The following is a 27884-nucleotide window of genomic DNA, read 5'->3' as shown; positions in this document are numbered from 1 at the left end:
TTTGGTGCTTGCTCCGGGGTTTCGGGGAGCAGTAAGTGGAGCCCACCTTCCGCTGCTTCCTCAGACACGTTCTGGAGGAAAGCAGAGACGCATCGTGTCTTCCTTACTCTGCTCTTCACCTGCTTTTACAGGTCGGTACACGGTGCTCGCACCGAAAATGTTGTTTATTGTCACCATGGTTACCCACGTTAATGTGAATGGGAGAGTTAAGGCGGTCCGCCAAAGTTATTTATATGTAAACACGGGAGAAAACCAGAGGAGTGTCCCGCGCGACCGCACCGCGAGCCCGCTCGTTAGGTGGAGCGCTCGTGAAGCAGAGTCAGTGCGCTCCTATGCTCTGTGCAAACGTGTTGTAATGCTCCAATCAAATCAGTTCTGTGAGATGTGAATGTTAATAGTTCTGTTAAAGTGACTGAGTAGATTAGCTAGTGTAACACAAGCACTCTGAGCAACTCTGTGTAGCTAACAGAGGCATTCATGGGTTGATTCAACAAGCTGTGTTTCATGATGCACTAAATAGTGATTTTGCCAGTAAATTACTGGAGGGAACAAATGTAATGTATTTACCAATGCTGTTATTGAATAGAACTGTTTAGCCAGTAAGACACTGCAGAAGACAATGTGATGTGTTTATTGATATGATAAAAGGATGTAGCTGTTATGGAAAGAAGTGTGAACTTGAGAAACTGAACCAGTTAAAAAGAGTATATTTCACTGATGTTGTGAAATAAGTAAATGTAATTGATGTGAACGAGGAACCAGCTGAACAGTATATTGAAAGCTCATGTTTAGTGTTTTATAGCATTTATTTGTGTGAAATAAATCAGACTCAGACACGTTCTGGAGGAAAGCAGAGACGCATCGTGTCTTCCTTACTCTGCTCTTCACCTGCTTTTACAGGTAACATATTTGTCATCGAGGTCTTCATCCTTGGGACCCGTAACATAGTAACTTCTTCATTGTTATACTTCTATAGTTTTCCCATTTTGTGAGCTGTGGATGTGGAAAGTGTCTCAGTGACACATCCACATGAAAACGGCGTTACCTTCGTTCATTTGCACGTCAAATGAACGAGCTGTTTGGACTTTAACGTCACAGCTGATGCTTCGATACTCGAACTCAAGAGTTCAGCTTCCACTCAGAGGTACAAGTACACACAGCAAAGATAAACGTGTACACAAGGTGGAACCCACAAGTGCACAGCTCCAACCAGAGATGGGCAGTAATCCGATTACTTTTTTCAAGAAACGCGTAAAGTGAGGGATTACTATTGCAAAAAAGGTAATTAGATTACTGTTACTTTGCCGTAAGCACGCTGCGTTACTGCGTTACTAAAACCGCAGCTGTGTGCAGATGAACAATGGATAATCTATCGAGTGTGGAGAGAGTGTGAGCGTGCAGCGTTTAAAGCGTGGAAGCACTGACCTTACTTTGAGTTTGACTCTGTAAAAAGTGACAAAAACATTAGCGTCCGCTGTTCACTGCGTGGGAAGACAACATGCTCACTCACTATGTGTTAATGGGCATGCTTATTTATAACTTTGATAAAATGTCATAAAAATAATTCCATGCCAGCTCACCATTGGTGATCAGGTAGTTTCTGTTCCAGTTCCAGTCCCATAAATCATGAAGCTTGCTGCCAGAAAAGCTTCAAATCTCCTTTGAAAGCTGTTTGTGGTCTTGATTGTGGGAGCTTCAGTTGTCTGACTCCAGCTGCAACACAGTGCTCACTGATATCATTTGCAAAAACCCCAGTGTGACAATATTTATCAGTGAAGCAGAAATCAGGAAGTGACGACTTTTCTTTGAACATTTGCTGAGGCTAAGCTGTGCTTTCTACCACAGTTGGGAATTTCCTGGTTTACAACAAATTATTGTGTCAACACCGCATAAGATTTCAAACTACAGGAAAATCACTGGAGTTATAAGAGGCAGACAACGACACACACACACCACATGCATGCTGTTGCTATTTATTGTGGATTAACCTGTCAAGGGCCAGAACAAAATAATTCTGCCTCAAATACAGGAAATCATAGCTTTCCTGTATTTCCTCCATTGTTGGCATGCTGGTTAGTGCTGTTGCTCCACAGTAAGAAGGTCCTGGGCTAAATTATCCATGAATGTAAACGGCTGTGTGTTTCTATCTGATAGACTGGTGAGCTGTCCAGGGTGTACCCTGCCTGGTAACCTATCACTTCAGGGTTATTTCCCAGCCCTGCTGCAACCAGGATAGAGATAGGAGGATGGTAGTTGTTGTAGACCCATTCAATTTCAATTGAAGGATTAAAATGTTCCAGGAGCTCAACTTACTCCATCTGAACATGTTTCAATCGTGTTTTATGAACACAACATGCAGCTTTACTGAATATGAAAAGGTTGTGTTGATTTAACTCAGTTGTTTAAGTTTCTGCCAAAGCAAAACCTTTGTGTGCAACCAGTGTCCACTATTGAATCAAGTCAATCCAACATGTTTTTGTCAGTGCAAAAGGAGTTACGGTGCCTGTATTCCTGCACAATATTGTCCCGGGAGGGAGAAAAACTTTCTGGTGAAGTTTTGGTTGATTTTCGGGTTTAGCTTGACACTAGGTTGATTTTATCAGTGAGGTTTGGATTGTTTTCTTTCTCTAAGAGAGAGAAAGATGGTTTTATGCTTGGACATGTTTGCAATGGGCCCCAGTATTTGTTACTTTATTAGTATTTTATTGGTTGCGTTTGTTTGTGCTTTTGTTACAGTGCACTGAGATAAGAACATCTGAGAGGTGTGATCCACCGGTGGTGATATTTTGGTATTTTGTGAGTTCCCGATTTAACAAATCAGCTCTTTAATCCAGACCTGAGAGGTTGAACTTTAAAGCGCTATAAAATATTCTTACTGGAAACAGTGGCAAAGTGTTTTTCTCCATGATTATAATGGGCTTGGGAGAAATTCACTTATATGTGACATTGATCACATGAGAAGTCCTGAGTCCGATGCATGTGACATTGGTCTTGGGGCAGTGTTGATGAAAAAGGATGACAAGGGTCGTGAGTACGTTGTGGCTTTTGCTAGTCGCTCCCTTCACAAAGCTGAACTCCCCTACTGCACTTCAGAGAAGGAGTGCCTCGCTGTGATATGGGCTCTGGAACACTTCCGCCCATATGTTGAAGGTGTTCATGTTACTATCTTCACTGACCACAACAGTCTCAGGTGGCTCATGTCTCGTCAAAACCCAACGGGCCGACTCGCCCGCTGGTCACTTCGTTTGCAGGACTTTGATTTCACAATAGTGCACAAACCTGGTGCACAGAACAAAGTTCCCGACGCACTGTCACGCAACCCTTTGCCTCTGACCTGTGACAGGCCGACTGATCTTTTACCAGATCATGCTGTCATGGGCAGCCTGGACATTCGTACTCTGCCCCCCGTCATTCTGGCTGACCGTTCACAATTCAGACAGCTGCAGTTAGACGATCATGTCACAGGTCCACTCCTCAGAGACATTGAAGCAGACTCTCTGAACAGCTCGGACAATGCCACCTTGTTACAGTATGTTGTGTATGACTCTCTTTTGTATCACAGAGAACCCAATTCCACATGTGCTTTGCACTCTTTGAAAGAGCTGAAACTGTTTGCCCCTACTTCCATGAAAGGCACCTTGCTGGACTATTACCATGACCACCCCACAGCAGGTCACTTGGGTGTTTCTAAGACATTGGCTAGACTGCGTTTTAGGTTTTTCTGGCCCAAAATGGCAGCTGATGTGAAACGCTATGTGATTTCATGCTCAGTGTGCCAACTCACCAAGCCAAGTCAGAAAAAAGCAGCCGGTCTTTTGGTTCCCATTGTCCCCCAGAAACCCTGGGAGTATGTGGGTGTGGATTTTGTTGGGCCACTTCCCCGCACCCCCACTGGTAATGCTTATTTGATTGTGTTTGTTGACTATTTGACTAAATGGGTTGAAGCCAGTGCTGTCAAAGAAGCTACATCTCAGGTAGCAGCTGGTAAATTCGTCACTGACATTTTTGCTAGGCATGGTACACCCACTTACCTCATTTCTGACAGAGGGTCTCCTTTTGTGAGTGAGCTTTTTGAACATGTTGTTTCTGCCTTAGGCTCGGTGCACAGACTCACTACGGCATATCACCCTCAGACAAATGCTACTGAACGCGTCAACCGGACTCTGAAAACTGCAATCCGCGCTTATGTAGGTGATAAGCACACATCATGGGACAAGTTTCTCCCTCAGATTTGCTTTGCTCTGCGCACCGCCCCCCATGACAGTACAGGTATGACTCCTGCCATGATGCTTTATGGTCGTGAGTTAGACACCCCGCTTGACCTTATCACTCAGCCTTCTACAGCAGGTGTTGATGAACCGGGTGTGCCTTACCCTGAGACTCTGAGAGCCTCCCTGCAGGAAGCTCACGACCACGCCAAAGCAGCTTTGGACTATAGCCATGACAGACAAAAACATTACTATGACTTGAGACATCGACATGCCACGTTTCGTGTTGGTGACCTTGTGAGAGTTAAGACGCTCAGTCTAACTTTACTGCTAAACTTGCACCACTGTTTCAGGGACCATTGTGTGTATCTCAGAGACTCAGTGATGTTAATTACAGGCTCACTTGGGTGGACTCCGGTGTGGATGCAGGTGTTTATCATGTTGTGAACATGCAACCGTTCCATACCTGGGACTCTCTCACTTCCAAAGAACATTCTGTTTCATTGCCTGCTGAGAGAGAGACCGCAGAGGGTCTGAACTCTGACTCTCAGGCCCACCCTGGCCCCCCTGCAGACACTGACATTGACTCTGAGCCATTCCCCTTTGATTTACCGGACATTGACTCTTCTTCTGGTGTGGGCGCTGTTCCAGAGAGTGTTTCACCCAGATCTGTCCAGCACCCAGCTGCTGGTGGACATTACAATCTCAGGCCCAGACGTTGCCCCAGAGTTACGTCTGGCTGGAGCAACAAAAGATGGACTAATGATTTTCACACAACCAGGCTTGATCTGAAGTGAAATGTTTTGGTTAAACCTGTTTGATGCTGTCTTGTTGCATTGCTACTTTGAGTCATGATATGTAGATGTTTCTGTTTGGTTCATTCTTGGCATTTACTTAGAAAAAAAAGAGAACAAAAGAAAAAAGTGAAAAAAACTGTACATATTCGTCTTATTTTCACCAATTTCATTTTTAAATGGTCTTTTGCCCTGTGTGTGTGCACCAATCTTAGCTGTAACCTCTATGTATAGGGTACTGTTTGGTGTGGTGTGTGCTTTTTCAGCTGTGTACGGCTGAGGACAGCCTTTTTCTCACCAGGGGGGGACTATATAACAGTTGCTATTGTAATGCAGTGTATCACCACATGGCGGCGCCTCTTGTCTCACGACTGGTGTCACCCCCTTTTTGTTCTTCTTCGCACTCCTCCTGTAATGGATGCTCCCGTGTGTACGCGGACTAGTGTGCTCTTTAGTAATGTGTGGTAGAGGTAGCACTTTTATTTTTGATATTGTAAATAAATGAGTACTTTTTGGAAAGTCAGAAGCTGTTGCTCATTCGCTATCCACCTGCACACCTCCGCGGCTGGCTTCATCTCCACTGCACGTTACAATATGTTGATTTTTTTCGCCTACTCATATCATAATTTTTTTACTTCTGGTTCTGTATGTTCATGTTCTGTTCTTTTGTAAACTTCATCTGTTTGTATGTTGTATACTCATTGTGTTTCAATAAAGTTCGATTTAAAAAAAGGTACGTTCTAAACGAAGCTTCAGACGTCACTGATCACGTGACTCTGGCCAAACGAACCAAGCCTCGACACGGTGCTTCTGAAGCAGCGCGTTGATCTTTCTGACACACGCACCGGAGCGTCAGCTTCAAGCGGACCATCACTACGTCTCACATCTAAAGGTGTCAAGGTAACTTTGAACTGAGTTCAGTCAATCTGGAGTTTTTCCAAGTTTTCTGTTGCTCTCTGTGAGAGAAGAGCGTTAAAGGCGGGGCTCTCCAGAGTCCAGCAAAACAGGAAACCACAGCTGGGTGTGTGTAAGTGTGCAAACCAATAGAATGCATCGTGGTGGGGGGGCATCACGGGCATTGGCAAGAAAAAAATAAAATAATCGGTCGTACCCATGCTTCCCCGACGTCATGCCAGCGCATATTGGGAAATTCGTAGGCACCGATCGGTTTTCTATCAGCCATTTGCTGGGAGTAAGGGCGCCCTCCGTTTGCGAGGTGCGCCTGCTGCTGGCGGCACAGGGAGGAGAGGGCGGGGCGGCGGGGAGTCTCTGGCTGGCTGGAGCGGCATCTAATAACCAACTCGCAAAACAAAATAAAAACAACACAACAAACAGATATTATGATACAGACTTATAATCTGCACCGATGTTTTTTCTAAATTCTATAAAGTGAGCGCGAGAGCCCTCGGTGCGCCTGCGCGCTGCTGAAGTCAAAGTAAACTTTATTGTCATCTCCGCCACAGACAGTCCAGCATATAGAGAGACGAGACGACGAGGCTGCAGTTACAGCGGTGCAAGTACACAAACAATAAATATAAGAAGAGTAACGGTGTGTTCACACCGAACGCGATGGACGCGAATAAAACGCCCCAAACGCCCCTAATTTGACGCGTGCACATTCGCGTCTCAACGCGTGTCCAAGAAAAATCCATCGTCAACCGGAAATGTGGGAGGAATGTGGGAGGAAGTTGTGCCAGACATCTTTGCAAGATGGCAGCTGTCGAGCTAGCGCTTGAAGAGAGACTCTCCCTTCTCTATGTACTGTGGAGAGCAGAGCAGCAGCGTAAAAGACGTCCTCGCCGTACCTGGGTCCATCAGGTCCTCCAGAGGCGTGAGCAGTTTGGTGAGTTTCACCATTTGCTCCAGGAGCTGCGCCTGGATGACGGCCGATTCCAGCGCTATCACCGTCGGCCAGTTTGAGGACCTGCTTTCCCTCGTCGGTCCCAGCATCGCCCGCCTAGACACCAACTACAGACGCTCAATCCCACCTGCAGAGCGCCTGTCCGTCTGCCTGAGGTTAGTAAAAGTGTTTAATACGGTAGTCCTTTATTGATATCTGTGCTAATATGCTAATCCATCCAGTTATACACTGCTAACATGGATGTGCTATGCTAACAGTGAATGCTGTCGGTGTTTACTGAAAGCAAACTGTGGTACAGAGACGACTGTTTATAATATTTCTAGTGATACTCAGGTCTCATCAAGTCCCGATTTAATTCGATTTATGCTGTTATCAGTGTTTGCAATGATAGCATGGCTGTGGTGTCACATCAATGTATGCGCTCGGTGTTTGCTGATATCAAACTGTAGCATTAGGACCACTGAGTTAACCTTGTAGTGATACTCACTCCTTTATATTTAGACCTGGTTTAATTCTGGGATAGTTGAATGTTTGTATATAATCCCTGCAGCTGTCAGACTCTATAGCAGGGGTCACCAGCCTTTATTAAAACAGAGTTAGATAAAACTGAACAGTTTGGTTCATCTTTAGTTACATGGTTCTATCTTGATAAGCTATGTCTTATCACAGATTAATTTTTCAAAAATATTAATGATTTAAGCAAGGAAAGGGCTACATGTCAACATACAGCTCTTTATTTCTATTAATGTCTCACTTCATTCCTACCTGATTGACATGTTTAGGAATTATGAGTGATTGGCTCACTGTAGTTGTGAAAGTTGCTACCAATCAAATTATGATATGTTAAAGTTAAAACAAAACACAACTGTTTTAGATATTATCTAATATACATTTTGTAATTATCCTTATAATTACAAAATGTTTTATGTAAGATTTAAGTTTTGTGATTTAAATCTGACATCACAAAAGTATTTTGGAATTTGAATAATGTATTTTGTAACTGCAGCACACATAATACTGATTTTGAACAATTTTGTCCAGGTTCCTTGTCACCGGGGACTCCTTCAGGACCATCGCGTTCAGTTTCAGAGTCGGTGTGTCCACGGTGAGCCAGATCACCCCCCAGGCAGCGGCGTCCATCTGGGACTGTCTAGTGGACGACTTCATGGCTGTGCCTTCACCTGGAGACTGGCGGTCCATCACAGAGGGATTCCAGGAGCGCTGGAACTTTCCTCTGTGCTGTGCAGCTCTGGATGGGAAGCACGTCCAGACAAAGGCACCCCATATATCATATAGGAGACACACACATTGATATACACTAAATATTTATTTCATTTCTTTTTTGTGGTGCCCAAATTTATGCACCTGCTTGATTTTGTTTGAACAATTATTGCACACTTTCTGTAAATCCAGTAAACTTCTTTTCACTTCTCAAATATCACTGTGTGTGTCTCCTGTATGATATTTAACTGACATTTTTTATTGTAACAACCAACGATTTATACAGGAAAATAATGTCTATTAACAAGGTTGCCCAAACTTTTGCATCCCACTGTATTAGTATATTTTGTCATTAGTATAATATGAAATAAATTCTACATGTGTCAAGTCGTGTGCCAACATTTGCTGTGTAGTAGAACTGAGACATCAGTCATTATAAAAATTTATTTGAAATAATATTAAAATTCTCAAACAGAAAAACATTAAACATAAATATATAAAATATAAGAATTTACAGAGAGACAGGAATAAAAAGGACCAGCTGCTCTCCAGAGCAGGAACAAGGCTGAGGAGGAAATGCTCCATTGGAGACTGGTGTGAACTCTTCAGGGACTCCAGGATGGCCAGCTCCACCGCCGATGGACCGTCCTGGGACCCGTCCCTCATCTGCCTCGGAGCCGTCCTCCCCTGTGGGCCTGTAAAACAGCACAAAACACAAAGAAATGAGAAGGCTGCTACTAGATTTTAATTTCAACATTGAAAAAAACAAAAACAGGATATAATCAGATTGGTTTTAGATATTTAGTAAAGGTGATCACAAGGCAATCCCACCGACTAAAAAGGTATCAGTGCTTGCTGTACATATCTGTGGGTGCAGCAGCAGGAGCTCAGGGACTGGGGATGCTCTGCTGCAGAATCAGTTGGTTCTATCAATACAGTATTAAATGTTAACAGGTTGGATATAATAATCGTAGAGTAGACAGTGGTCCCTCATTTATTGCAGCAGGGGTTCTCAGAATAACTAGCCCCTGGCCACGCACTTTATACACTTTTTTCCACACACACACATGAACATTGGTCACAGTTCTCACAATTGATTCTCAAAGTGCAAACCTTTGTAGATTGCAAAACGTAAAAGTATTATTATGCCGCGGTTTGTCTTCATCTGCCCACCACTTTCGTGCACCTTTTTCCCTCGCGGTGCAGGTGTCTATTTCCGAATGAGGGTCTTAGTTATGGGTGTTTTTGTGCTGTTTTTTCTATTGGACGCGATGGTTATCAAAACCAAACATGATAAATTTGGCAAGCGCAGGAGACACAACACGGAGCAGATTTGTCAATCAGGCTGCAGAATGCAATGCTGTACGGTGCAATAAAAAAATCAGCGAAAAAGCGAAGCAGTGACGGATGAGCGGGACCACTGTGTGCTGTTTATTAATAAAAAATATATATTCCTATATGACAACATTCATAAAAGCAGAACGGTATTTGTACGTCAGTGGGAAAATAGCAGTGGCTTGCTAGCTTTTGTGCGGCTTCCCCGGGTCAGTGAAAACTTTCAAAAGAGAAATGAATGAACTTACCAGGTTGCCCGATCTCTTCACATATCTTCCTCCAAGCTCGGTCCTTTTTATTCCTGTCTCGGTACAGAAAGCAGCTGGTGTCGTACAGCTCCGAGTTGTTTGCTACGCGTTGATTAGCCTTCCCTCCATTGAAGTATGAAGGGATTTGGCTGGATCTGCCCCTTTGACCTAGGTCACAGCCACGTCACCAGGCTCCTGATTGGTTGTCGCGGCGCGATTTGACGCTGGAGTTCAGCTTTTTCCAACTCGAGCGGTAGACGCGAAACGCGTATGCACAAAATGCAACACAAAAACTCACGCGCGTGGTTTTATTCGCGCGTCAAACGCGCCAGACGCGCTACACTGACGCGCGTTTCACGCGTTTTCGCGACGCAAATCTGCTTCCGAATTTTCGCGGGACCCGCAATCGCGCGTCATCGCGCCTTTCCATTGACTTTACATGTAAACCTGACGCTCTATTCGCGTCCATCGCGTTCGGTGTGAACACACCGTAAGAAAATAAATCTACACTTTAGGACTCGGGGTAAAGGATCAATAACAATTTAAATTTATAATTTACAGTTTGATGATTTAAAGTCTCACACAACCCGTCAAAAGGGGCGGGGCCGGCTGCTTCCAAGTAGAGCACATTTCATTTATAATGATGTAAATCCAAGCCCATCATGGATTCACGATCTGAATCCTGGGTTGTGTGAAATCCCAGAAATCAACCTTAGACAAAGTGAATCTGTGAACTAAGGTGTAGGTCTGTTAGGTTAATTGTGCTGATCCTCGGGTTGGGGGATTTGTGTTTGTACTGGAGCGCAAAATTCAAACCAATGGAAGATGGACAATAAAAGTTCAAAGCCATCAGGTGCTCAGGTTAGAAAAAAGAGAAAAGATGCAGGTAAGCAGACGTGTGATTGGATAATGGCAGGTCATCCTGAACCAATCAGACTAAACTCCAAACAATACATTATGTTACAGATTTTAATATTAATTAGTCATTGTTACTTGTTGATTTGTCCTTTTCTCATTGTGTGACGAATTATGACGACTGTTTGGTAGCTGTTATTGTCTCTCTCTCTCTCTTCATGTGTGTTTCTCTGGTGAAACAATAGTTTTGTGTTAATGTTAGGGCTGCACGATTTTGCATAAAATGAGAATCACGATTTTTTGGCTTAGAATTGAGATCATGATTCTCTCATAACAATAAATAAACATAAAACAACAAATGTCTCACGTTTTGTTGTTGCAGCAAAATGTTGTCCTGCTTGAAATTCCGTCTCCACCGTTGCTCGACGCTGCGTGTACAGAGCAGGTAGTGCAACAATAGAAAAATAGTTGCGGGACGGCACTGTGTAGCGTTTGTCTAGGGTGTTGATCGTTTTCCTAAATCCCTCGTTTTGCACAGTGTTGATGGAGCCATATCTTTGGTCAGGTGATAAGTGATAGCCTCCGTAATGTCTTTGTGCCTGCGGGAGTTCGACGTGTATAGGGAAGCGCTGTATAAGGTTCCCGTTATTGATGTTTGGGTGGTTGACCGGGACGGATTTTCTCCTGTCACTTTCTCGTCATCCCTGACGTGCTCTCCGTTGTTGTTTCCCTGCTAATTTTAGCATCACACGGCACAGCTTCTGTATCACGTGGTATAAGGCTCCGCCCTTGTCATTTGTTGAGCAGGAAGAGTGAGCGCTTGTTTTCATGCAGAGTACGTCCCGGATCAAAATGTGAAGTTTTACAAATCACCACTTCTTTAGTGAATATCATTTCAGTCTCAGACAATCTCGTTTCTCTTACAGAGGTTGAATGCACCTTCTGCGGATGGCGGTACCACACAGTGTGCGTGGACTTCCCCTGCACAGAAGGCAACTACAAATGCTGTGAATGCTAAATAAAGAGAAACAAATGATCCCTGTTGTCTTTGCTTGACGATTGGTTTGAGTCTTGACAATCCACATTGCTGGCGTTGCATCTTTCAATGCCAGCAATGGCAGGTATCAGTGCTCAAACCTTTTGTGTTTGTTTCCAACAAGTTGCCCACCTCGGGAAACAAAAATGTGTTCTTTTACTTGTCAGATGAACATATGAGACACTTTGACTCTTCAGTGCAGTGTGGAGCCTAACAAAGATCTGTTTTGTGTCCCAGCTGATCAGCAGGAGGAGGAGAGTCTGACGGAGCAGCAGAGGAACATTTTCAGCTACTTGGACTCAGCTCAGCCACTACAGAGGAAACAATGAGCTCAACACAGAAGGTGACAGACAGAGCAGGACCATATGACCAAAGATATTTATCACCATATACATTTGAACATTTGCCATAACGATGTAGCTGACGATAGAATTGACACCAGACAAAATACTTTACAGCTGCACAACTTTATTAAAAACCCATCAATGTATTTTCACTGAAACAAGCAGCTGTTGTTTATGTACATTAAAGTTATATAAAAATGTAACAGTGCAAATGCAAATTCCTCGCTGACAGTTTAACCAAAAGGCGTTTCCAGTGGAAACTGGGCGACACATCCTGAGCATAACCATGTATAATATCCACTAAACTTCAGAAGAGGTTATACAGTCGTGGCCAAAAGGTTTGAGAATTGCATAAATATTGGAACCTGGAGAAGTTGCTGCTTAAGTTTTTATAATAGCATTTTGCCTGCACTCCAGAATGTTATGAGGAGTGATCAGATGAACTGCATCGTCCTTCTTTGCCATGAAAACGAACTTAATCCCCAAAAAGCCTTACCACTGCATTTCATTGCTGTCATCAAAGGACCTGCTGAGACCATTTCAGTGATCGTCTTCTTAACTCAGGTGAGAATGTTGGCGAGCACGAGGCTGGAGATCATCATGGCTGTATCCCGATTCAGGTTCTGCAGCTTTAAAGTCCTCAAGGGCCGCGTACTCAAAGACCGCTAAGGCCGAAGTGCGAGGCTCGTAGGCTCGTGAAATGGGACGTCTAGCCTCCGTCGCGCTGCCCAGGTTGCCTAGCAACCATGATACTAACAGCTGGAAACGTTTCATACAGCTTTGTTTGACAGAAATGATGGAGAACATATTTAGTTCATTTGTTTCTACATGAGCTCTGTGTGATTTGATGAGTATCTGAGGCTGAGACCACAGGACTGTGAAACATGATTGTTGGGCTTCATTTCTGTGCTGAACAGTCGTTTAAGATTAGCTGTAAATAACAATTAGCTGATGTTGTTCATGAGACTAAAGTCATCTCACTGTGGTGATGTAAATATAATATGGCCAATATTATAGTTATTATATTGTTGGCATTACTAAATTTGGCTCAGTGCTTACATATATGTGTAAAAGCAAATGTAGGAGCTGTGATAACTGTGTCTGATAGAATGAAGAGTAGACTGATAGATGAAATATTCCTTTATTGGGTGAGAAAATCAGACCATGTCATAACTGCTTTAAGTCACACAGAATAGATATCAGAGCCTTAAACAGGCTGACTTCTGCTAAATGGGTCAAACTGGGCAGAAAGTCTACAAACACATAACATCCTTATAGAATATGATGTAACACTATAGATCAACTTAGCTCAGAATATATAAAGCATATAAACAGTTACAGCAATATGATGCAACAAACACAGCAGCTACTGATCCAAAATACTCAAAGCTTCATAGAACTGAAACCAACATTTATTTTTAGCTCCATTCTGCTGCTGATACAGACTTTAGGTTTCTGAACATTAAACTTGTTGCTGTCTTTCATAGTGTGTAACTTGAAGGCCCTGAGTACTTTCTCCCACACTGAAAACACTGGGATGATCACATTATTTGAACATTACCTAATAAGACTGATTCAGCACAGACAGTTATGTTAAACTTTCCTAGCAGTCCTTCACAAACAGGGAACAGTCTGTCTATTCTCTCCATCTGTCAGCTGCTGCTGGCTCTTCCTCCTCCTCTTCCTCACACACTGCTGAGTTTGTCCTGGTGGATCATCAGGGCTGCAAAGCCTCACAGATGATGTGCAGCAGTGGCTCCCTCAGTCTGTCCTCACTCTGGACACTTGCAGTCGTCACACATGGAAATCAAATGTGTGATAAGCTGCAGGATTCAAACACAAGTGTAACTTATAAACACATGTTCATACTTTTATTCCACAATCAGAGAGAAAGAAACAGAGAGAGAGTGCAGGACAGACAGACAGGTGACAGTCTCAGGTGTACACACTGCTACACAACAGCACCAGAGAAGCAGGATTTAGTGTTTGTGTTATTACGAGTGTAAACAAGAAGAGTTCCAGATGGTGCAGTGGACACATGTGTGACTGCTGTGATTAAAGCATCTTTCTTTCAGCTTAACGAGTGAACCGTCAGCTCGTTCAAACACACGTTAAAGTGCGTTTGGCTCGACACCACCGAACAGAGGCAGCAATATAACACAGCTAACATTAACAGTGCAGTGAATCCTGCTTGTGCCGTGATGTTCAGGACTGCAAACCGAGCAGCATCACTGACTTTCAGCTTGTTGTGTTTGTGGATATATGACTGACTTTAATTATCCACAAAATCATCACATTCTCTGTCAGATTAAGGTCGACTATTGAACGGCGTATATTTTAAAGGCTTTAAAACCAGTTAACGCTGAAAGTACAAACATCACTAATGTCACATAACTCTGCCGACAAGGCATAGCTATGGCTATGAAATGCTCTTTGTGTATCACTTCTTCATTATGAAAGATGTCATTAATGCACTAGTAATGTCTCATCTGGAGTATTGTTCAATCATTTGGTCAGCAGCTAATAAGACAGATCTTAACAGACTTCAGTTAGTCCAGAATAAGGCGTCCAGATTAGTGTGAAGATGTTCATACTATACTAATATTGATCAAATGCATAATAACCTTTCTTGGCTTCCTGTACAGGCTAAAATATTCTATGGCTTACTTGTAGTTCTAAAGAAAGCAATTCTGTTAAACACACCACATTTATTCTGCTCAGCTGCAGTATCCAGATGAAATACATCATCATATTACACAGTTTTCAACAAGCTGCAATTTAGTAAATGCTCGAGTTAAAAGTAACGTTTTGTAAAACTGTTACATTTAGAGCAACTTTTAAGTGGAATAAGTTGCCTTAAAAAATTAGAGAATTATTCAAAACTTCAATGAACACTTAAAAGCCGATTTACAGAGCTTTTAGTTGTTGTAAATATTGTAAGACATGATTTGTTTTTGAAATTTGTGTAATGTGCCTCAATGTTATTGATATTATTATTATTATTATTGATTGCTTATATTTGAACAATTGTGAAACCTCACTGTGGATGTAAGAGTGAAATTATGTGGATATCTTGAATCCACTTTATTGTGTAATATTTTATGTGAGTATTTGACGGAAGACGAGCAACATCTGTTGTGGAAGCTAACGGGGTTCCTTTAGAATAAACAAACATAGGATTTATTATCACTGAATAATTCTGTATAAATCTATACAAATTATAGAAATATGTAATAGGAACCAACAAAATAATCTAAATTATAAAATAATGTGTGTGTGTGTGTGTGTGTGTGTGTGTGTGTGTGTGTGTGTGTGTGTGTGTGTGTCTGTGTGTGTGTGTGTGTGTGTGTGTGCATGATTTTAGTGTTTGAACAGTCATGAATTATCTTTAACAGCAGGTTGGATGTAATGTGTTAGAACTACCAGCAGGTGGGGATAAGAGACCTTTAAGGTGTTTGGTGCCACGCTCCACCTTCAGGTTTAAAACTAGTGTTAATGGAGTTTGAAGGTTGAGTTTGTTCCACGACTGCATTTCACTCACTGCCTCTGTTTGTATCTCTGTCACTGCAGGACCAACATGGAGCCAGAAGTCAGCGCTCTCAGGAGGCCGACAAACCTCACAGAAGAAAGGGAGAGAAAAAACACACCTGTGACGAGTGTGGGAAGGGTTTTACTCTGAGGGCTAAACTAAAACAGCATCAGGTCATCCACACTGGAGAGAGACCGTTCAGCTGTGACTTGTGTGGAAAGTCTTTTTCCTTGAAGGGTTCCCTAAAAACACACCAACTCATCCACAGTGGAGTTAAAGCGTACAGCTGTGATCAGTGTGGCAGAGCTTTTACTCAGAGTAGCAGCTTACAGAGGCATCTAGTTACCCACTCTGGAATTAAGCCATACACCTGTGACGAGTGTGGGATGGAGTTTACTCTGAAGGCTTCACTAAAACAGCATCAGGTCATCCACACTGGAGAGAGACCGTTCAGCTGTGACTTGTGTGGAAAGTCTTTTTCCTTGAAGGGTTACCTAAAAACACACCAACTCATCCACAGTGGAGTTAAAGCGTACAGCTGTGATCAGTGTGGCAGAGCTTTTACTCAAAGTAGCAGCTTACAGAAGCATCTAGTTACCCACTCTGGAATTAAGGCATACAGCTGTGATCAGTGTGGCAGAGCTTTTACTCGCAGTAGCCACTTACAGAGTCATCTAGTTACCCACTCTGGAATTAAGGCATACACCTGTGACGAGTGTGGGATGGAGTTTACTCTGAAGGCTTCACTAAAACAGCATCAGGTCATCCACACTGGAGAGAGACCGTTCAGCTGTGACTTGTGTGGAAAGTCTTTTTCCTTGAAGGGTTCCCTAAAAACACACCAACTCATCCACAGTGGAGTTAAAGCGTACAGCTGTGATCGGTGTGGCAGAGCTTTTACTCGCAGTAGCCACTTACAGAGGCATCTAGTTACCCACTCTGGAATTAAGGCATACAGCTGTGACATCTGTGGAAAAACTTTCAGCCGGAGAGGGAGCCGAAATACACACCTACGCATTCACACCAGACATGATGTGTACTGCTGTGAACAGTGTGGCAAAGAGTTTATAACTCACACACACTTACAACGACACATGTTTACCCACACTGAGGAGAGACCTTATCAATGTGACCTGTGTGAGAAGACTTTTAAATCTCCACATGACCTGAGACGACACCAACAGATCCACACCAGAAAGAGACTCTACAAGTGCAGCTACTGTGAGGTATGTATTTATATTGTTATCTTGTCATTTTAGCCTGACTGTTTGGAACAACTCTGCTCATTAAACTGTGTTAGCATGTTAGCAATTCTACTGCATGGAAAAGCAGCTCTGAGTGATTATTCAGATTTTCCTTTCAGTTATGATTTTAGTATTACTGTAGTATTATGGTGGTAGTATTGTAGTTATTGCAGCCCAGTAAACTGAGTGTGTTAACTGAAACAGTCAAATGTAGTTGGACGTCTGCAGAGATGCTCTTTATTTCAGGCGACGTTCAGGATACAAATGTTGAAGGACTGACTTACACTGTCTTTGTGTCTTTGTTTAGAAGCAGAGCGACACAGATGGATCCAGTTCTCAACCCTGTCATCACTGTGGTGGTGGGAAAGACTTTCATTGTGACCTCTGTGGAAAAACTTTCAGTCGGCAAAATACCCTAAAACTACATCAACGTAGACACACTGGAGACAAACTGAAATACTGCAAAGAATGTGGGAGAAGCTTCTCCACAACAAGTGAGTTAAAACGACATGAACTGTTTCACAGTGGGGTTAAAAAGCACCTCTGTGATCAGTGTGGGTCATCCTTCACTACTGAAGGTGAGCTTAAATCACACAAACGAGTCCACACAGGAGAGAAACCACACAAGTGCAGACACTGTGAGAGAAGCTTCTCACAGTCAAGTAATCGTAACAGGCATGAACGTGCACACATGGAAGGAAACTACAGCTGTGACCAGTGTGACAAGAGCTTCAGGAATCTCAGTTCATACTCTACACACAAACGATCCCACGTTACTAATAAACTGTTTCACTGTTACCAATGTGCCCAAACATTCACCTCATTGTCTGCTCTGTGCAAACATCAGCGCGATCACTCAGGGCTGAAATCACTCCCATCACTGGATCACAGTGAATCTGAAGACACAGAAAGATCCTCTGGTTTCTGTGTCAGACTCAAAAAGCTTGAGATCAGGCTCCACAGAGTTCAGATGGAATCATTTAAACTTGTGTTGAACTGAACTGGTTGCTGGGCTGAACTTCTACATAATACAGATCTACATGGGATCTTCTTTTCTGTTGTTTTACTGAGTCAGTTTTGTCCTTTTTTCTCTGTCCTGGTTTTGCTCGTCTGTAAATGATTGAAACTCAGTCAAATAGTTCATTGTTCTCCAGCAAAACGTTTTTTGGAAACTCATGTTTAACCTTTAAAACTCTGACATGTTTTAGCACACAAGGCTTCATCGGGGAGTTCACTCATGATTGGACCATGAGAACAAAGGTTTTTAGTTCTTTCAAAGAGAGTCTTGGAGATGTTTGATGTTTCTGTTTTTCTGAAACCACCTGAAAGAAAAACTATTTTTCTTGCTTTATGTAGTGTGGAAGTTTTTAATGTTTCTTCATCTGTGATGTTCTTGAATGTGTTCACGTGAAGATGGTACAAATAAACTGTCCTTTCAGCTTTAGCTCCTAATTTATTCATTATTTATGGATGTAGCACAGCAGCCGTCTCTTGATTAACACATGGAGGGCTCGGGATCTGATGGTGTCGTCTCCCTAATTTGCCCACTCAGTAAATCTCACTCATGGCCAAGAAATTGAAATAAACCTTGTTTCCCTGCTGGATAGTGATCCACTGTAACTCTGCTCCTCCTTCCTGTTTAGGATTTCTGTGGCTGAAGTAAAATTCCCTCCATCCATCACTTATCCCAGCTAACCCAAAGTGAAATAAAGTTTTGCTCGTCTTAAAAAAGCATTACAATAATGGGCATTACCAATGCAAACTGAATGATACAGAAGATGAAAGAAGAGACTTTGATCAGTTAATAAAGCTCATGGTCTGGATTCATTGTGGCTGCTACACAGATACTTCTGGGTCACTTCTCTCAGTTAGGAACCTTCCTCACCAAACTGACTGTTGGACCACACCCCTGGTTTCATGAGAAATTGTTTCAGCCATGATTTCTCTTCCTGTATTTCAGAGTAAAGACTGAAGTGACAAATGGAAGCATGTTTAAAAAACACAATGTGAGAGAGACGTTGAGGTCCTTAGAAGTTACCCTGGGTTTTTCTGTCACCCTGCTAGATGTTACACACCTTGTTATTGGACTGATTTCTACTGCTGGACTACTCCTGCGGAGAGTAACAATACTCTTACTAATTAGCTCCCTTTCACACCTTTGGGGATATTTATTTTTGTGTTTGCAGCGCTGTGAGCCAGAACAGCGAGAGAAAAATCTGCAACAGCGACGAGCCGAATGCTTACGTGAATCGCAGCAGCTGCACATGTGCTACGCTGAATTAGAGGATATCTTTGCTCTGGATTTCTATTTCTACTTTTTCATTTCTATATGATTCTTCTTGCATCTAAACAAAGATGATTCAATTTGCTAAATGTTGATGGCTCTTCGTGCTCAGGTGTAAATGAGACGTAATATTTGCTCTTGGTTTGGTTCTCCTGTACAGAACCTTGCAGTACAACAGAAACCTAAAAACATTATTTGTAGTTGTTATTCTTAGTTGTTCTGCTGCCTAAATACCACAGGGTCTGATTATGAAGTTATTGAGCTGCACATACTTTACGACCTGCTTAAGTTGGAGGTCACAGCGTCTGTAGAGCAGCTGGAACATAATGAAGTCTACAAGGTTATGTCATGGTCCGCGGCCCGGCGTCCGGGGTAGGATCGATAGACGCTTGCGGGAGAGGGACGCCGAGCGGCGGCCTAAGCCTATGGGCTCCGTAGTACGCCCCGGGATCCGCGTTTCTCCGCCCCCAGCTGCGTGTGCGCGCTCTCCGTCGCCTCCGGACGGGATTCCCGGCCGCGTCCTCAAGTCATGCGCGGCTCAGCTGGCTGGAGTGTTCACACACATCTTCAACCTTTCCCTCTCTCTGTCTGTAGTCCCAGCCTGCTTCAAAATGGCCACCATCATCCCTGTACCCAAATCCTCCACCATCTCCTCATTGAACGACTGGCGACCTGTAGCCCTGACCCCCATCGTGAGCAAATGCTTCGAGAAGCTGGTCAGGGACTTCATCCGCTCTGCACTACCCGACTCACTGGACCCTCTACAGTTCGCATACCGCCACAACAGGTCCACTGATGATGCCATAGCCCTGACACTACACACTGCCCTGTCACACCTGGAGAAGAGAGACACGTATGTGAGGATGCTGTTTGTAGATTACAGCTCAGCATTCAATACCATCGTTCCCTCGAAGCTGGACAGGAAACTGCAGGATCTAGGACTGAGCAGCTCCCTCTGCAGCTGGATCCTTAGCTTCCTGTCTGACAGACGCCAAGTGGTCAGACTGGGCAGCATCACCTCATCCCCCATCACACTGAACACTGGTGCTCCACATTCATGTGGTTATCTTTACCTAAATGAGTTCACTTTGTGGCTGCCAGGTTGGGCAGAAGTACCTGTCCCCTGTTAGGCTTAGCAAGGTTCTCCAGGAGTTTCTCCATGGGTAGAGCTTCTAGCTCCTCCAGCACATCTGTGGCCGTGCAGGCTGCCACTTTCTTGGTTGCTCTTTTTACCCCACTGGTGGATGAGCTGCAATGGTCTCCATTTGTCCCATATGTGTTTACTACTTCTTCTTTTGCATATTAAACACATTATTCTGTTTCTATGTATTTGCTATGATTTGCTATTTGTTAAGTAACATTGGTTCACTCACTATGCCGGGTTTGTGTGTGGAAGCATTCAGTTGCTGGCAAATCAAACATTCTGCAAATGAAGCTGAATACTCAGTTACATGTTTCTTTACATCTTATTATGTTACAGATTAAGTCATTTGTTCTTACTTTGTTTGTCTTTTCAGTCTTCATGAGGGTCAGGTGTGGGGAAACGCCCGCCCGGCATTTCCTCATTTTAAAGTCCTGCTGATGTCAAACATGACAGAGGCGTGGAGGAGGCCATTGCTCTGCACTGCATCATCCATCAGCAGGTCCTTTGCAGCAAATGCCTGAAGTTTGACAATGTGATGTCTATTGTTGTGAAATGCATCAACCAAATCAGATCCAGGGGCTTAAAGCACCGAAGGTTCTGTGCTTTTTTAGAGGAAATGGAGTCAGAATATGGGGATGTGCTCGACTTCACTGAGGTACGTTGGCTCAGCAGGGGAAATGTATTAAAGAGACTTTTTGAGTTGAGAGCAGAAGTGAAGCCTTCATGGAGAAGGATGGAGTTAGTGTTCCTGTGCTAACTGATCCCAAATGGCTCATGGACTCAGCTTTTCTTGTTGATATGACACATGAGCTTAATGTACTGAACAAGACGTTACAAGGCCAGGGGCAACTTGTCAGTGCTGCCTATGACAACGTGAGAGCATTCTCCACAAAACTGGCGCTCTGGAAAGCTCAGCTCTCTCAGACAAACCTTTGCCACTTCCCAGCATGCAAGGCACTCGTGGATGCAGGCACACCATTCAGTGCTGACGAGTATGTTGATGTCATTTTGATGCTACAGGAGGAATTTGATCACAGATTTGCTGACTTCAAGACACACAGAGCCACCTTTCACATTTTTGCGGACCCCTTCTCCTTTGATGTGCAAGATGCCCCTTCTGTGCTTCAAATGGAGCTCATTGAGCTGCAGTGCAACTCTGAACTCAAAGCAAAGTTCAGGGAGGTGAGTGGAAAAGCAGACAAGCTTGGACAATTTTTGAGAGAATTGAGCCCTAGTTTCCCTCGGCTTTCCCGAATGTTCAAGCGGACCATGTGCCTTTTTGGTAGCACATACTTGTGCCAAAAGCTCTTCTCCACTTTGAACTTCAATAAGTCCAAGTACAGGTCCAGACTTACGGATGATCATCTTCAAGACATACTGAGGGTCGCAACTGCTTCCTCCCTCAGGCCAAATCTGGCTCGGCTATGCGAGAGGAAACGCTGCCAGGTCTCTAGCAGCAAGGAGTAGGCAAGAGAAGCCATGTTCAGAAGAACAGTTCATTTTCTCCAGTGTTCCATTCATGTTCAGAAGAAGGTTATAGAACTGTTAATACAGACATTTCAATCTAAATACAGCAGATATAGAAGACTGTGGTGTGCATGCCAGAGCACTCTGGAAGGCACACAGAGTCTTTACAGACTACTGAGGATCAAACCTCTATCATCATGCAATCGATTATACAACTCTAAGCATATATGATTAAATATTTCTAAGCATAAATGACAATCAACAATATAAACCTTACAGCTGGTTTTAAAAGCAGAATTTATTTGTTTCTCAAATGAGAAAGAGCTATCGAGAAACACTCCTAAATCTTTAGTTCTGAACTTTTCCAGTGGGCCAAGGTCAACATTATCTGCTAATGCTAAATAGGCTGCCGTTATTAACTAATAACGGCATCACAACATTGAGCTGACGTAGGCCCCTATTAGCACCTATGTCTAATTTAAGGCAAATACGCATTAGAACCTAATGCTCATATCGTTTTCCTTTGCTTTATAACAATGTGAGCAGCTACTGCTAAATAGCATTAGCTAATAACAGCAGTCTAATTCAATGCAAGTTAGCATTATTTGCATTATAACGATGTGAGGAGTTAATGCAAATAATGCTGCCATTAGCGGCTAATTCTAATTAGGGGTGAATAATTATCCGATCGTTCAAAGTGACGTCACTAGCCGTGTCTGGGCCTAAACTCTGCTGCAGGTCCATATATCAAATGATCACTGTGGCATTACTGAGAGTTCAAACACTGTCTTAAGTCTTTCATCTTTAATAAAATTATCAGCGTTCTGCTCTACCATATGGAACGCCAGGACTGCGATAATGAATTAATTAAATACACCATTAAATAATTAATTAAATGTGTCAATAATTAATTAAAATCGGAAATAAGTAAGTTACATAAATATTTACGACACACGTAATTAATCAATTATTGACACATTTAATTAATTAATTAATTAATTAATTAATTACAGTTTAATTAATTATTGACACATTTAAATAATTATTTAATGGTGTATTTAATTAATTCATTTTGGCACAGTTGACTCCTTCAGGTCTCACCATGAAATAATTTTATCTGTCAGCCTCACCCATCAAACTCAGGGGGCGGGGCTAATGCTGATCGAGGCTAAACCATTGCTTTGGCCTGGTGGCCATTGTTTTTAGCACACAACAGCCAGCTTGTGGAAACTAACAGAACTAAACTAAACTCTGTTTGTGTGTCACCAAATACCGTTTTAATATTTTGGTGGTTTAATCTTCATGTGTCTGGTCGGTTTGTCAAGATACAGCCTCTTTGCAAAAGTGCTTCGATGATTTCGGAGATGTCTGCCCAGTCTCACGGCAAACCCGGTCGCCTCGCAAGCAATCGAGCTGTTATTACCACCGACAAAGCGCAGGCCCCGGTACACAGCTGTAATAACCCCCGCTGACTTCTTTTACTGAGGTTATATTTATCGGTGTTTTATTTCCTGATGTTCTTATGTGTCCTACGTGTTTCAGTCGCCAATTCTGAATTATAACTAACATTAAAAACATGTTTAAGGAGGAATTAAATACATTATTATATTATTATATAGAGAATTAAATACACCATTAAATAATTATTTAAATGTGGCAATAATTAATTAAAATGTGAAATAAATAAATAATTAAATGTGTAAATAATTAATTAAATGTGTAAATAATTAATTAATAGCATGTGTCGTAAATATTTATGTAATTAATTAATTATTGCCACTTTTAATTAATTATTTAATGGTGTATTTAATTAATTCATTATGGCAGTCCTGGCGTTCCATAACACCAGGTGTAACAACTGAGTTTAACATCCAGGCATCCGTGAAAATGGAATTTATGACATTTAACAGAGTGAGAAGTTAGCAGGAAGTTAGCTCGCTAGCTTCCATCTAAATACAATGTAGCATGTCCTGACTGCGGGGTTTTGGAAACAAATTAAAACGTACAGCTCTGCAGCACAGTGGCACGGTGGTTAGCACTGTTGCCGCACAGCAAGAAGGTCCTGAGTTCAATTCCACCATCAGGCCAGGGTCTTTCTGTGTGGAGTTTGCATGTTCTCCCCGTGTTTGTGTGGGTTCCCTCCGGGTACCCCGGCTTCATCCCACCGTCCAAAGACATGCAGCTTGTGGGGATAGGTTAATTGGATAATATAAATTGTCACTAGGTGTGAATGTGCGAGTGAATGTGAGTGTGAATGGTTGTCTGACCCTGTGTGTTGGCCCTGCGACAGACTGGCGACCTGCAGAGGTGAGGACCGGCACCTGTTTGAAAGAGACAAATACACACAAACACACAACAACAGACGAGAAACAAACACACAGAGAGGAAAGAGTGGTTATACAGAACTTGAGGACATTACCTACATGTAAATATATAAATACTGTAATTATACATTTGTTGGGTTTTCTTTAACAATGTCAGAAGGAGAGAGGCACTGAGGCACCGTCTTCCGCCCCCCGACGCTCCTGCTGTGCCTCCTCCTTCTGACAGGAACTGCCTACAGAACAAGTATGAATGATGCCTGAGTGGACACACACAACTCACAAGTTCCTGGCTCTGTCAGCTCCTCTGCAGAGGGTTTCCCTAAGAAGGTGGACCTAGCAGGGTCACCGGGGGACGGGGAGCTGTGCCTCACGGCCCTCACTTCGTCGGAGAAACCCTCATGCGAGTTCAGAAACTTGTGTGTTGAGTATGTCGCTGTGAGCCTCCACCATTTACTGGTGGGTGCAGCCTGAACTGTCTAGAGACAGACCAGACCAGCTGCACAACACAGACACTTCAAACCTGAGGACAAAAACTAGGAGAACAGAAAAAGGAAAGGAAACTTAGCTTAGAACCACGCAGCGCTACAGGAGACGGCAGCACTGCAGAGGTGAGGACCGGCACCTGTTTGAAAGAGACAAATACACACAAACACACACAACAACAGACGAGAAACAAACACACAGAGAGGAAAAAGTGGTTATACAGAACTTGAGGATATTACCTACATGTAAATATATAAATAATTATACATTTGTTGGGTTTTCTTTAACAATGTCAGAAGGAGAGAGGCACTGAGGCACCGTCTTCCGCCCCCCGACGCTCCTGCTGTGCCTCCTCCTTCTGACAGGAACTGCCTACAGAACAAGTATGAATGATGCCTGAGTGGACACACACAACTCGTAAGTTCCTGGCTCTGTCAGCTCCTCTGCAGAGGGTTTCCCTAAGAAGGTGGACCTAGCAGGGTCACTGGGGGACGGGGAGCTGTGCCTCACGGCCCTCACTTCGTCGGAGAAACCCTCATGCGAGTTCAGAAACTTGTGTGTTGAGTATGTCGCTGTGAGCCTCCACCATTTACTGGTGGGTGCAGCCTGAACTGTCTAGAGACAGACCAGACCAGCTGCACAACACAGACACTTCAAACCTGAGGACAAAAACTAGGAGAACAGAAAAAGGAAAGGAAACTTAGCTAAGAACCACGCAGCGCTACAGGAGACGGCAGCACTGCAGAGGTGAGGACCGGCACCTGTTTGAAAGAGACAAATACACACAAACACACACAACAACAGACGAGAAACAAACACAGAGAGGAAAGAGTGGTTATACAGAACTTGAGGACATTACCTACATGTAAATATATAAATAATTATAAATTTGTTGGGTTTTCTTTAACAATGTCAGAAGGAGAGAGGCACTGAGGCACCGTCTTCCGCCCCCCGACGCTCCTGCTGTGCCTCCTCCTTCTGACAGGAACTGCCTACAGAACAAGCATGAATGATGCCTGAGTGGACACACACAACTCACAAGTTCTTGGCTCTGTCAGCTCCTCTGCAGAGGGTTTCCCTAAGAAGGTGGACCTAGCAGGGTCACCGGGGGACGGGGAGCTGTGCCTCACGGCCCTCACTTCGTCGGAGAAACCCTCATGCAGAGTTCAGAAACTTGTGTGTTGAGTATGTCTTTGTGAGCCTCCACCATTTACTGGTGGGTGCAGCCTGAACTGTCTAGAGACAGACCAGACCAGCTGCACAACACAGACACTTCAAACCTGAGGACAAAAACTAGGAGAACAGAAAAAGGAAAGGAAACTTAGCTAAGAACCATGCAGCGCTACAGGAGACGGCAGCACTGCAGAGGTGAGGACCGGCACCTGTTTGAAAGAGACAAATACACACAAACACACAACAACAGACGAGAAACAAACACACAGAGAGGAAAAAGTGGTTATACAGAACTTGAGGATATTACCTACATGTAAATATATAAATAATTATAAATTTGTTGGGTTTTCTTTAACAATGTCAGAAGGAGAGAGGCACTGAGGCACCGTCTTCCGCCCCCCGACGCTCCTGCTGTGCCTCCTCCTTCTGACAGGAACTGCCTACAGAACAAGTATGAATGATGCCTGAGTGGACAAACACAACTCACAAGTTCCTGGCTCTGTCAGCTCCTCTGCAGAGGGTTTCCCTAAGAAGGTGGACCTAGCAGGGTCACCGGGGGACGGGGAGCTGTGCCTCACGGCCCTCACTTCGTCGGAGAAACCCTCATGCAGAGTTCAGAAACTTGTGTGTTGAGTATGTCGCTGTGAGCCTCCACCATTTACTGGTGGGTGCAGCCTGAACTGTCTAGAGACAGACCAGACCAGCTGCACAACACAGACACTTCAAACCTGAGGACAAAAACTAGGAGAACAGAAAAAGGAAAGGAAACTTAGCTTAGAACCACGCAGCGCTACAGGAGACGGCAGCACTGCAGAGGTGAGGACCGGCACCTGTTTGAAAGAGACAAATACACACAAACACACAACAACAACAGACGAGAAACAAACACACAGAGAGGAAAAAGTGGTTATACAGAACTTGAGGACATTACCTACATGTAAATATATAAATAATTATACATTTGTTGGGTTTTCTTTAACAATGTCAGAAGGAGAGAGGCACTGAGGCACCGTCTTCCGCCCCCCGACGCTCCTGCTGTGCCTCCTCCTTCTGACAGGAACTGCCTACAGAACAAGTATGAATGATGCCTGAGTGGACACACACAACTCGTAAGTTCCTGGCTCTGTCAGCTCCTCTGCAGAGGGTTTCCCTAAGAAGGTGGACCTAGCAGGGTCACTGGGGGACGGGGAGCTGTGCCTCACGGCCCTCACTTCGTCGGAGAAACCCTCATGCGAGTTCAGAAACTTGTGTGTTGAGTATGTCGCTGTGAGCCTCCACCATTTACTGGTGGGTGCAGCCTGAACTGTCTAGAGACAGACCAGACCAGCTGCACAACACAGACACTTCAAACCTGAGGACAAAAACTAGGAGAACAGAAAAAGGAAAGGAAACTTAGCTAAGAACCACGCAGCGCTACAGGAGACGGCAGCACTGCAGAGGTGAGGACCGGCACCTGTTTGAAAGAGACAAATACACACAAACACACACAACAACAGACGAGAAACAAACACAGAGAGGAAAGAGTGGTTATACAGAACTTGAGGACATTACCTACATGTAAATATATAAATAATTATAAATTTGTTGGGTTTTCTTTAACAATGTCAGAAGGAGAGAGGCACTGAGGCACCGTCTTCCGCCCCCCGACGCTCCTGCTGTGCCTCCTCCTTCTGACAGGAACTGCCTACAGAACAAGCATGAATGATGCCTGAGTGGACACACACAACTCACAAGTTCTTGGCTCTGTCAGCTCCTCTGCAGAGGGTTTCCCTAAGAAGGTGGACCTAGCAGGGTCACCGGGGGACGGGGAGCTGTGCCTCACGGCCCTCACTTCGTCGGAGAAACCCTCATGCAGAGTTCAGAAACTTGTGTGTTGAGTATGTCTTTGTGAGCCTCCACCATTTACTGGTGGGTGCAGCCTGAACTGTCTAGAGACAGACCAGACCAGCTGCACAACACAGACACTTCAAACCTGAGGACAAAAACTAGGAGAACAGAAAAAGGAAAGGAAACTTAGCTAAGAACCATGCAGCGCTACAGGAGACGGCAGCACTGCAGAGGTGAGGACCGGCACCTGTTTGAAAGAGACAAATACACACAAACACACAACAACAGACGAGAAACAAACACACAGAGAGGAAAAAGTGGTTATACAGAACTTGAGGATATTACCTACATGTAAATATATAAATAATTATAAATTTGTTGGGTTTTCTTTAACAATGTCAGAAGGAGAGAGGCACTGAGGCACCGTCTTCCGCCCCCCGACGCTCCTGCTGTGCCTCCTCCTTCTGACAGGAACTGCCTACAGAACAAGTATGAATGATGCCTGAG

The 27884-nt window shown here is 43.7% G+C and overlaps 2 protein-coding genes across 7 annotated transcripts; both read left to right on the top strand.

Annotated features, from left to right (window-relative positions):
* The first annotated feature begins 59 nt into the window (after positions 1-59).
* LOC146672585 (uncharacterized) lies at positions 60-20869 on the top strand. Of its 6 annotated transcripts, XM_085387452.1 has the most exons (5): positions 831-900; positions 11796-11901; positions 15473-16657; positions 16983-17169; positions 20477-20869. In XM_085387452.1, the coding sequence occupies exons 2-5, from the start codon at positions 11884-11886 to the stop codon at positions 20539-20541; spliced, it is 1455 nt and encodes a 484-aa protein (XP_085243578.1). In that variant the 5' UTR covers positions 831-900; positions 11796-11883; the 3' UTR covers positions 20542-20869. The 6 variants fall into 6 exon arrangements, with proteins under 6 accessions (XP_085243555.1, XP_085243578.1, XP_085243535.1 ...); XM_085387429.1 differs by lacking the exons at positions 831-900; positions 20477-20869 and adding an exon at positions 60-131 and having other exon boundaries at positions 11449-11901; positions 16983-18742; XM_085387409.1 differs by lacking the exon at positions 20477-20869 and having other exon boundaries at positions 16983-18742.
* Positions 5909-10640, top strand: LOC146672586 (uncharacterized). The gene is made up of 2 exons (XM_085387465.1): positions 5909-7018; positions 7905-10640. Exons 1-2 carry the CDS (start codon positions 6759-6761, stop codon positions 8173-8175), a joined length of 531 nt encoding a protein of 176 aa, XP_085243591.1. The 5' UTR covers positions 5909-6758; the 3' UTR covers positions 8176-10640.
* Positions 20870-27884: the final 7015 nt, after the last annotated feature.

The sequence above is a fragment of the Rhamphochromis longiceps genome, linkage group LG3, assembly GCF_057381845.1.
Source record: "Rhamphochromis longiceps isolate RC_006_pf linkage group LG3, R_longiceps_female_GT1.1, whole genome shotgun sequence".
Classification (NCBI taxonomy): domain Eukaryota; kingdom Metazoa; phylum Chordata; class Actinopteri; order Cichliformes; family Cichlidae; genus Rhamphochromis; species Rhamphochromis longiceps.
This window is presented reverse-complemented; position numbering and strand designations above follow the sequence as displayed.

Excerpts from the sequence above, each read along its gene's own strand:
- LOC146672586 (XM_085387465.1), top strand. The coding sequence starts at position 6,759 with ATGTACTGTGGAGAGCAGAGCAGCAGCGTAAAAGACGTCCTCGCCGTA. Across the intron at positions 7,019-7,904 it reads CGCCTGTCCGTCTGCCTGAG|GTTCCTTGTCACCGGGGACT; the intron begins GTTAGTAAAAGT and ends AATTTTGTCCAG.
- LOC146672585 (XM_085387429.1), top strand. Across the intron at positions 16,658-16,982 it reads ACAAGTGCAGCTACTGTGAG|AAGCAGAGCGACACAGATGG; the intron begins GTATGTATTTAT and ends GTCTTTGTTTAG.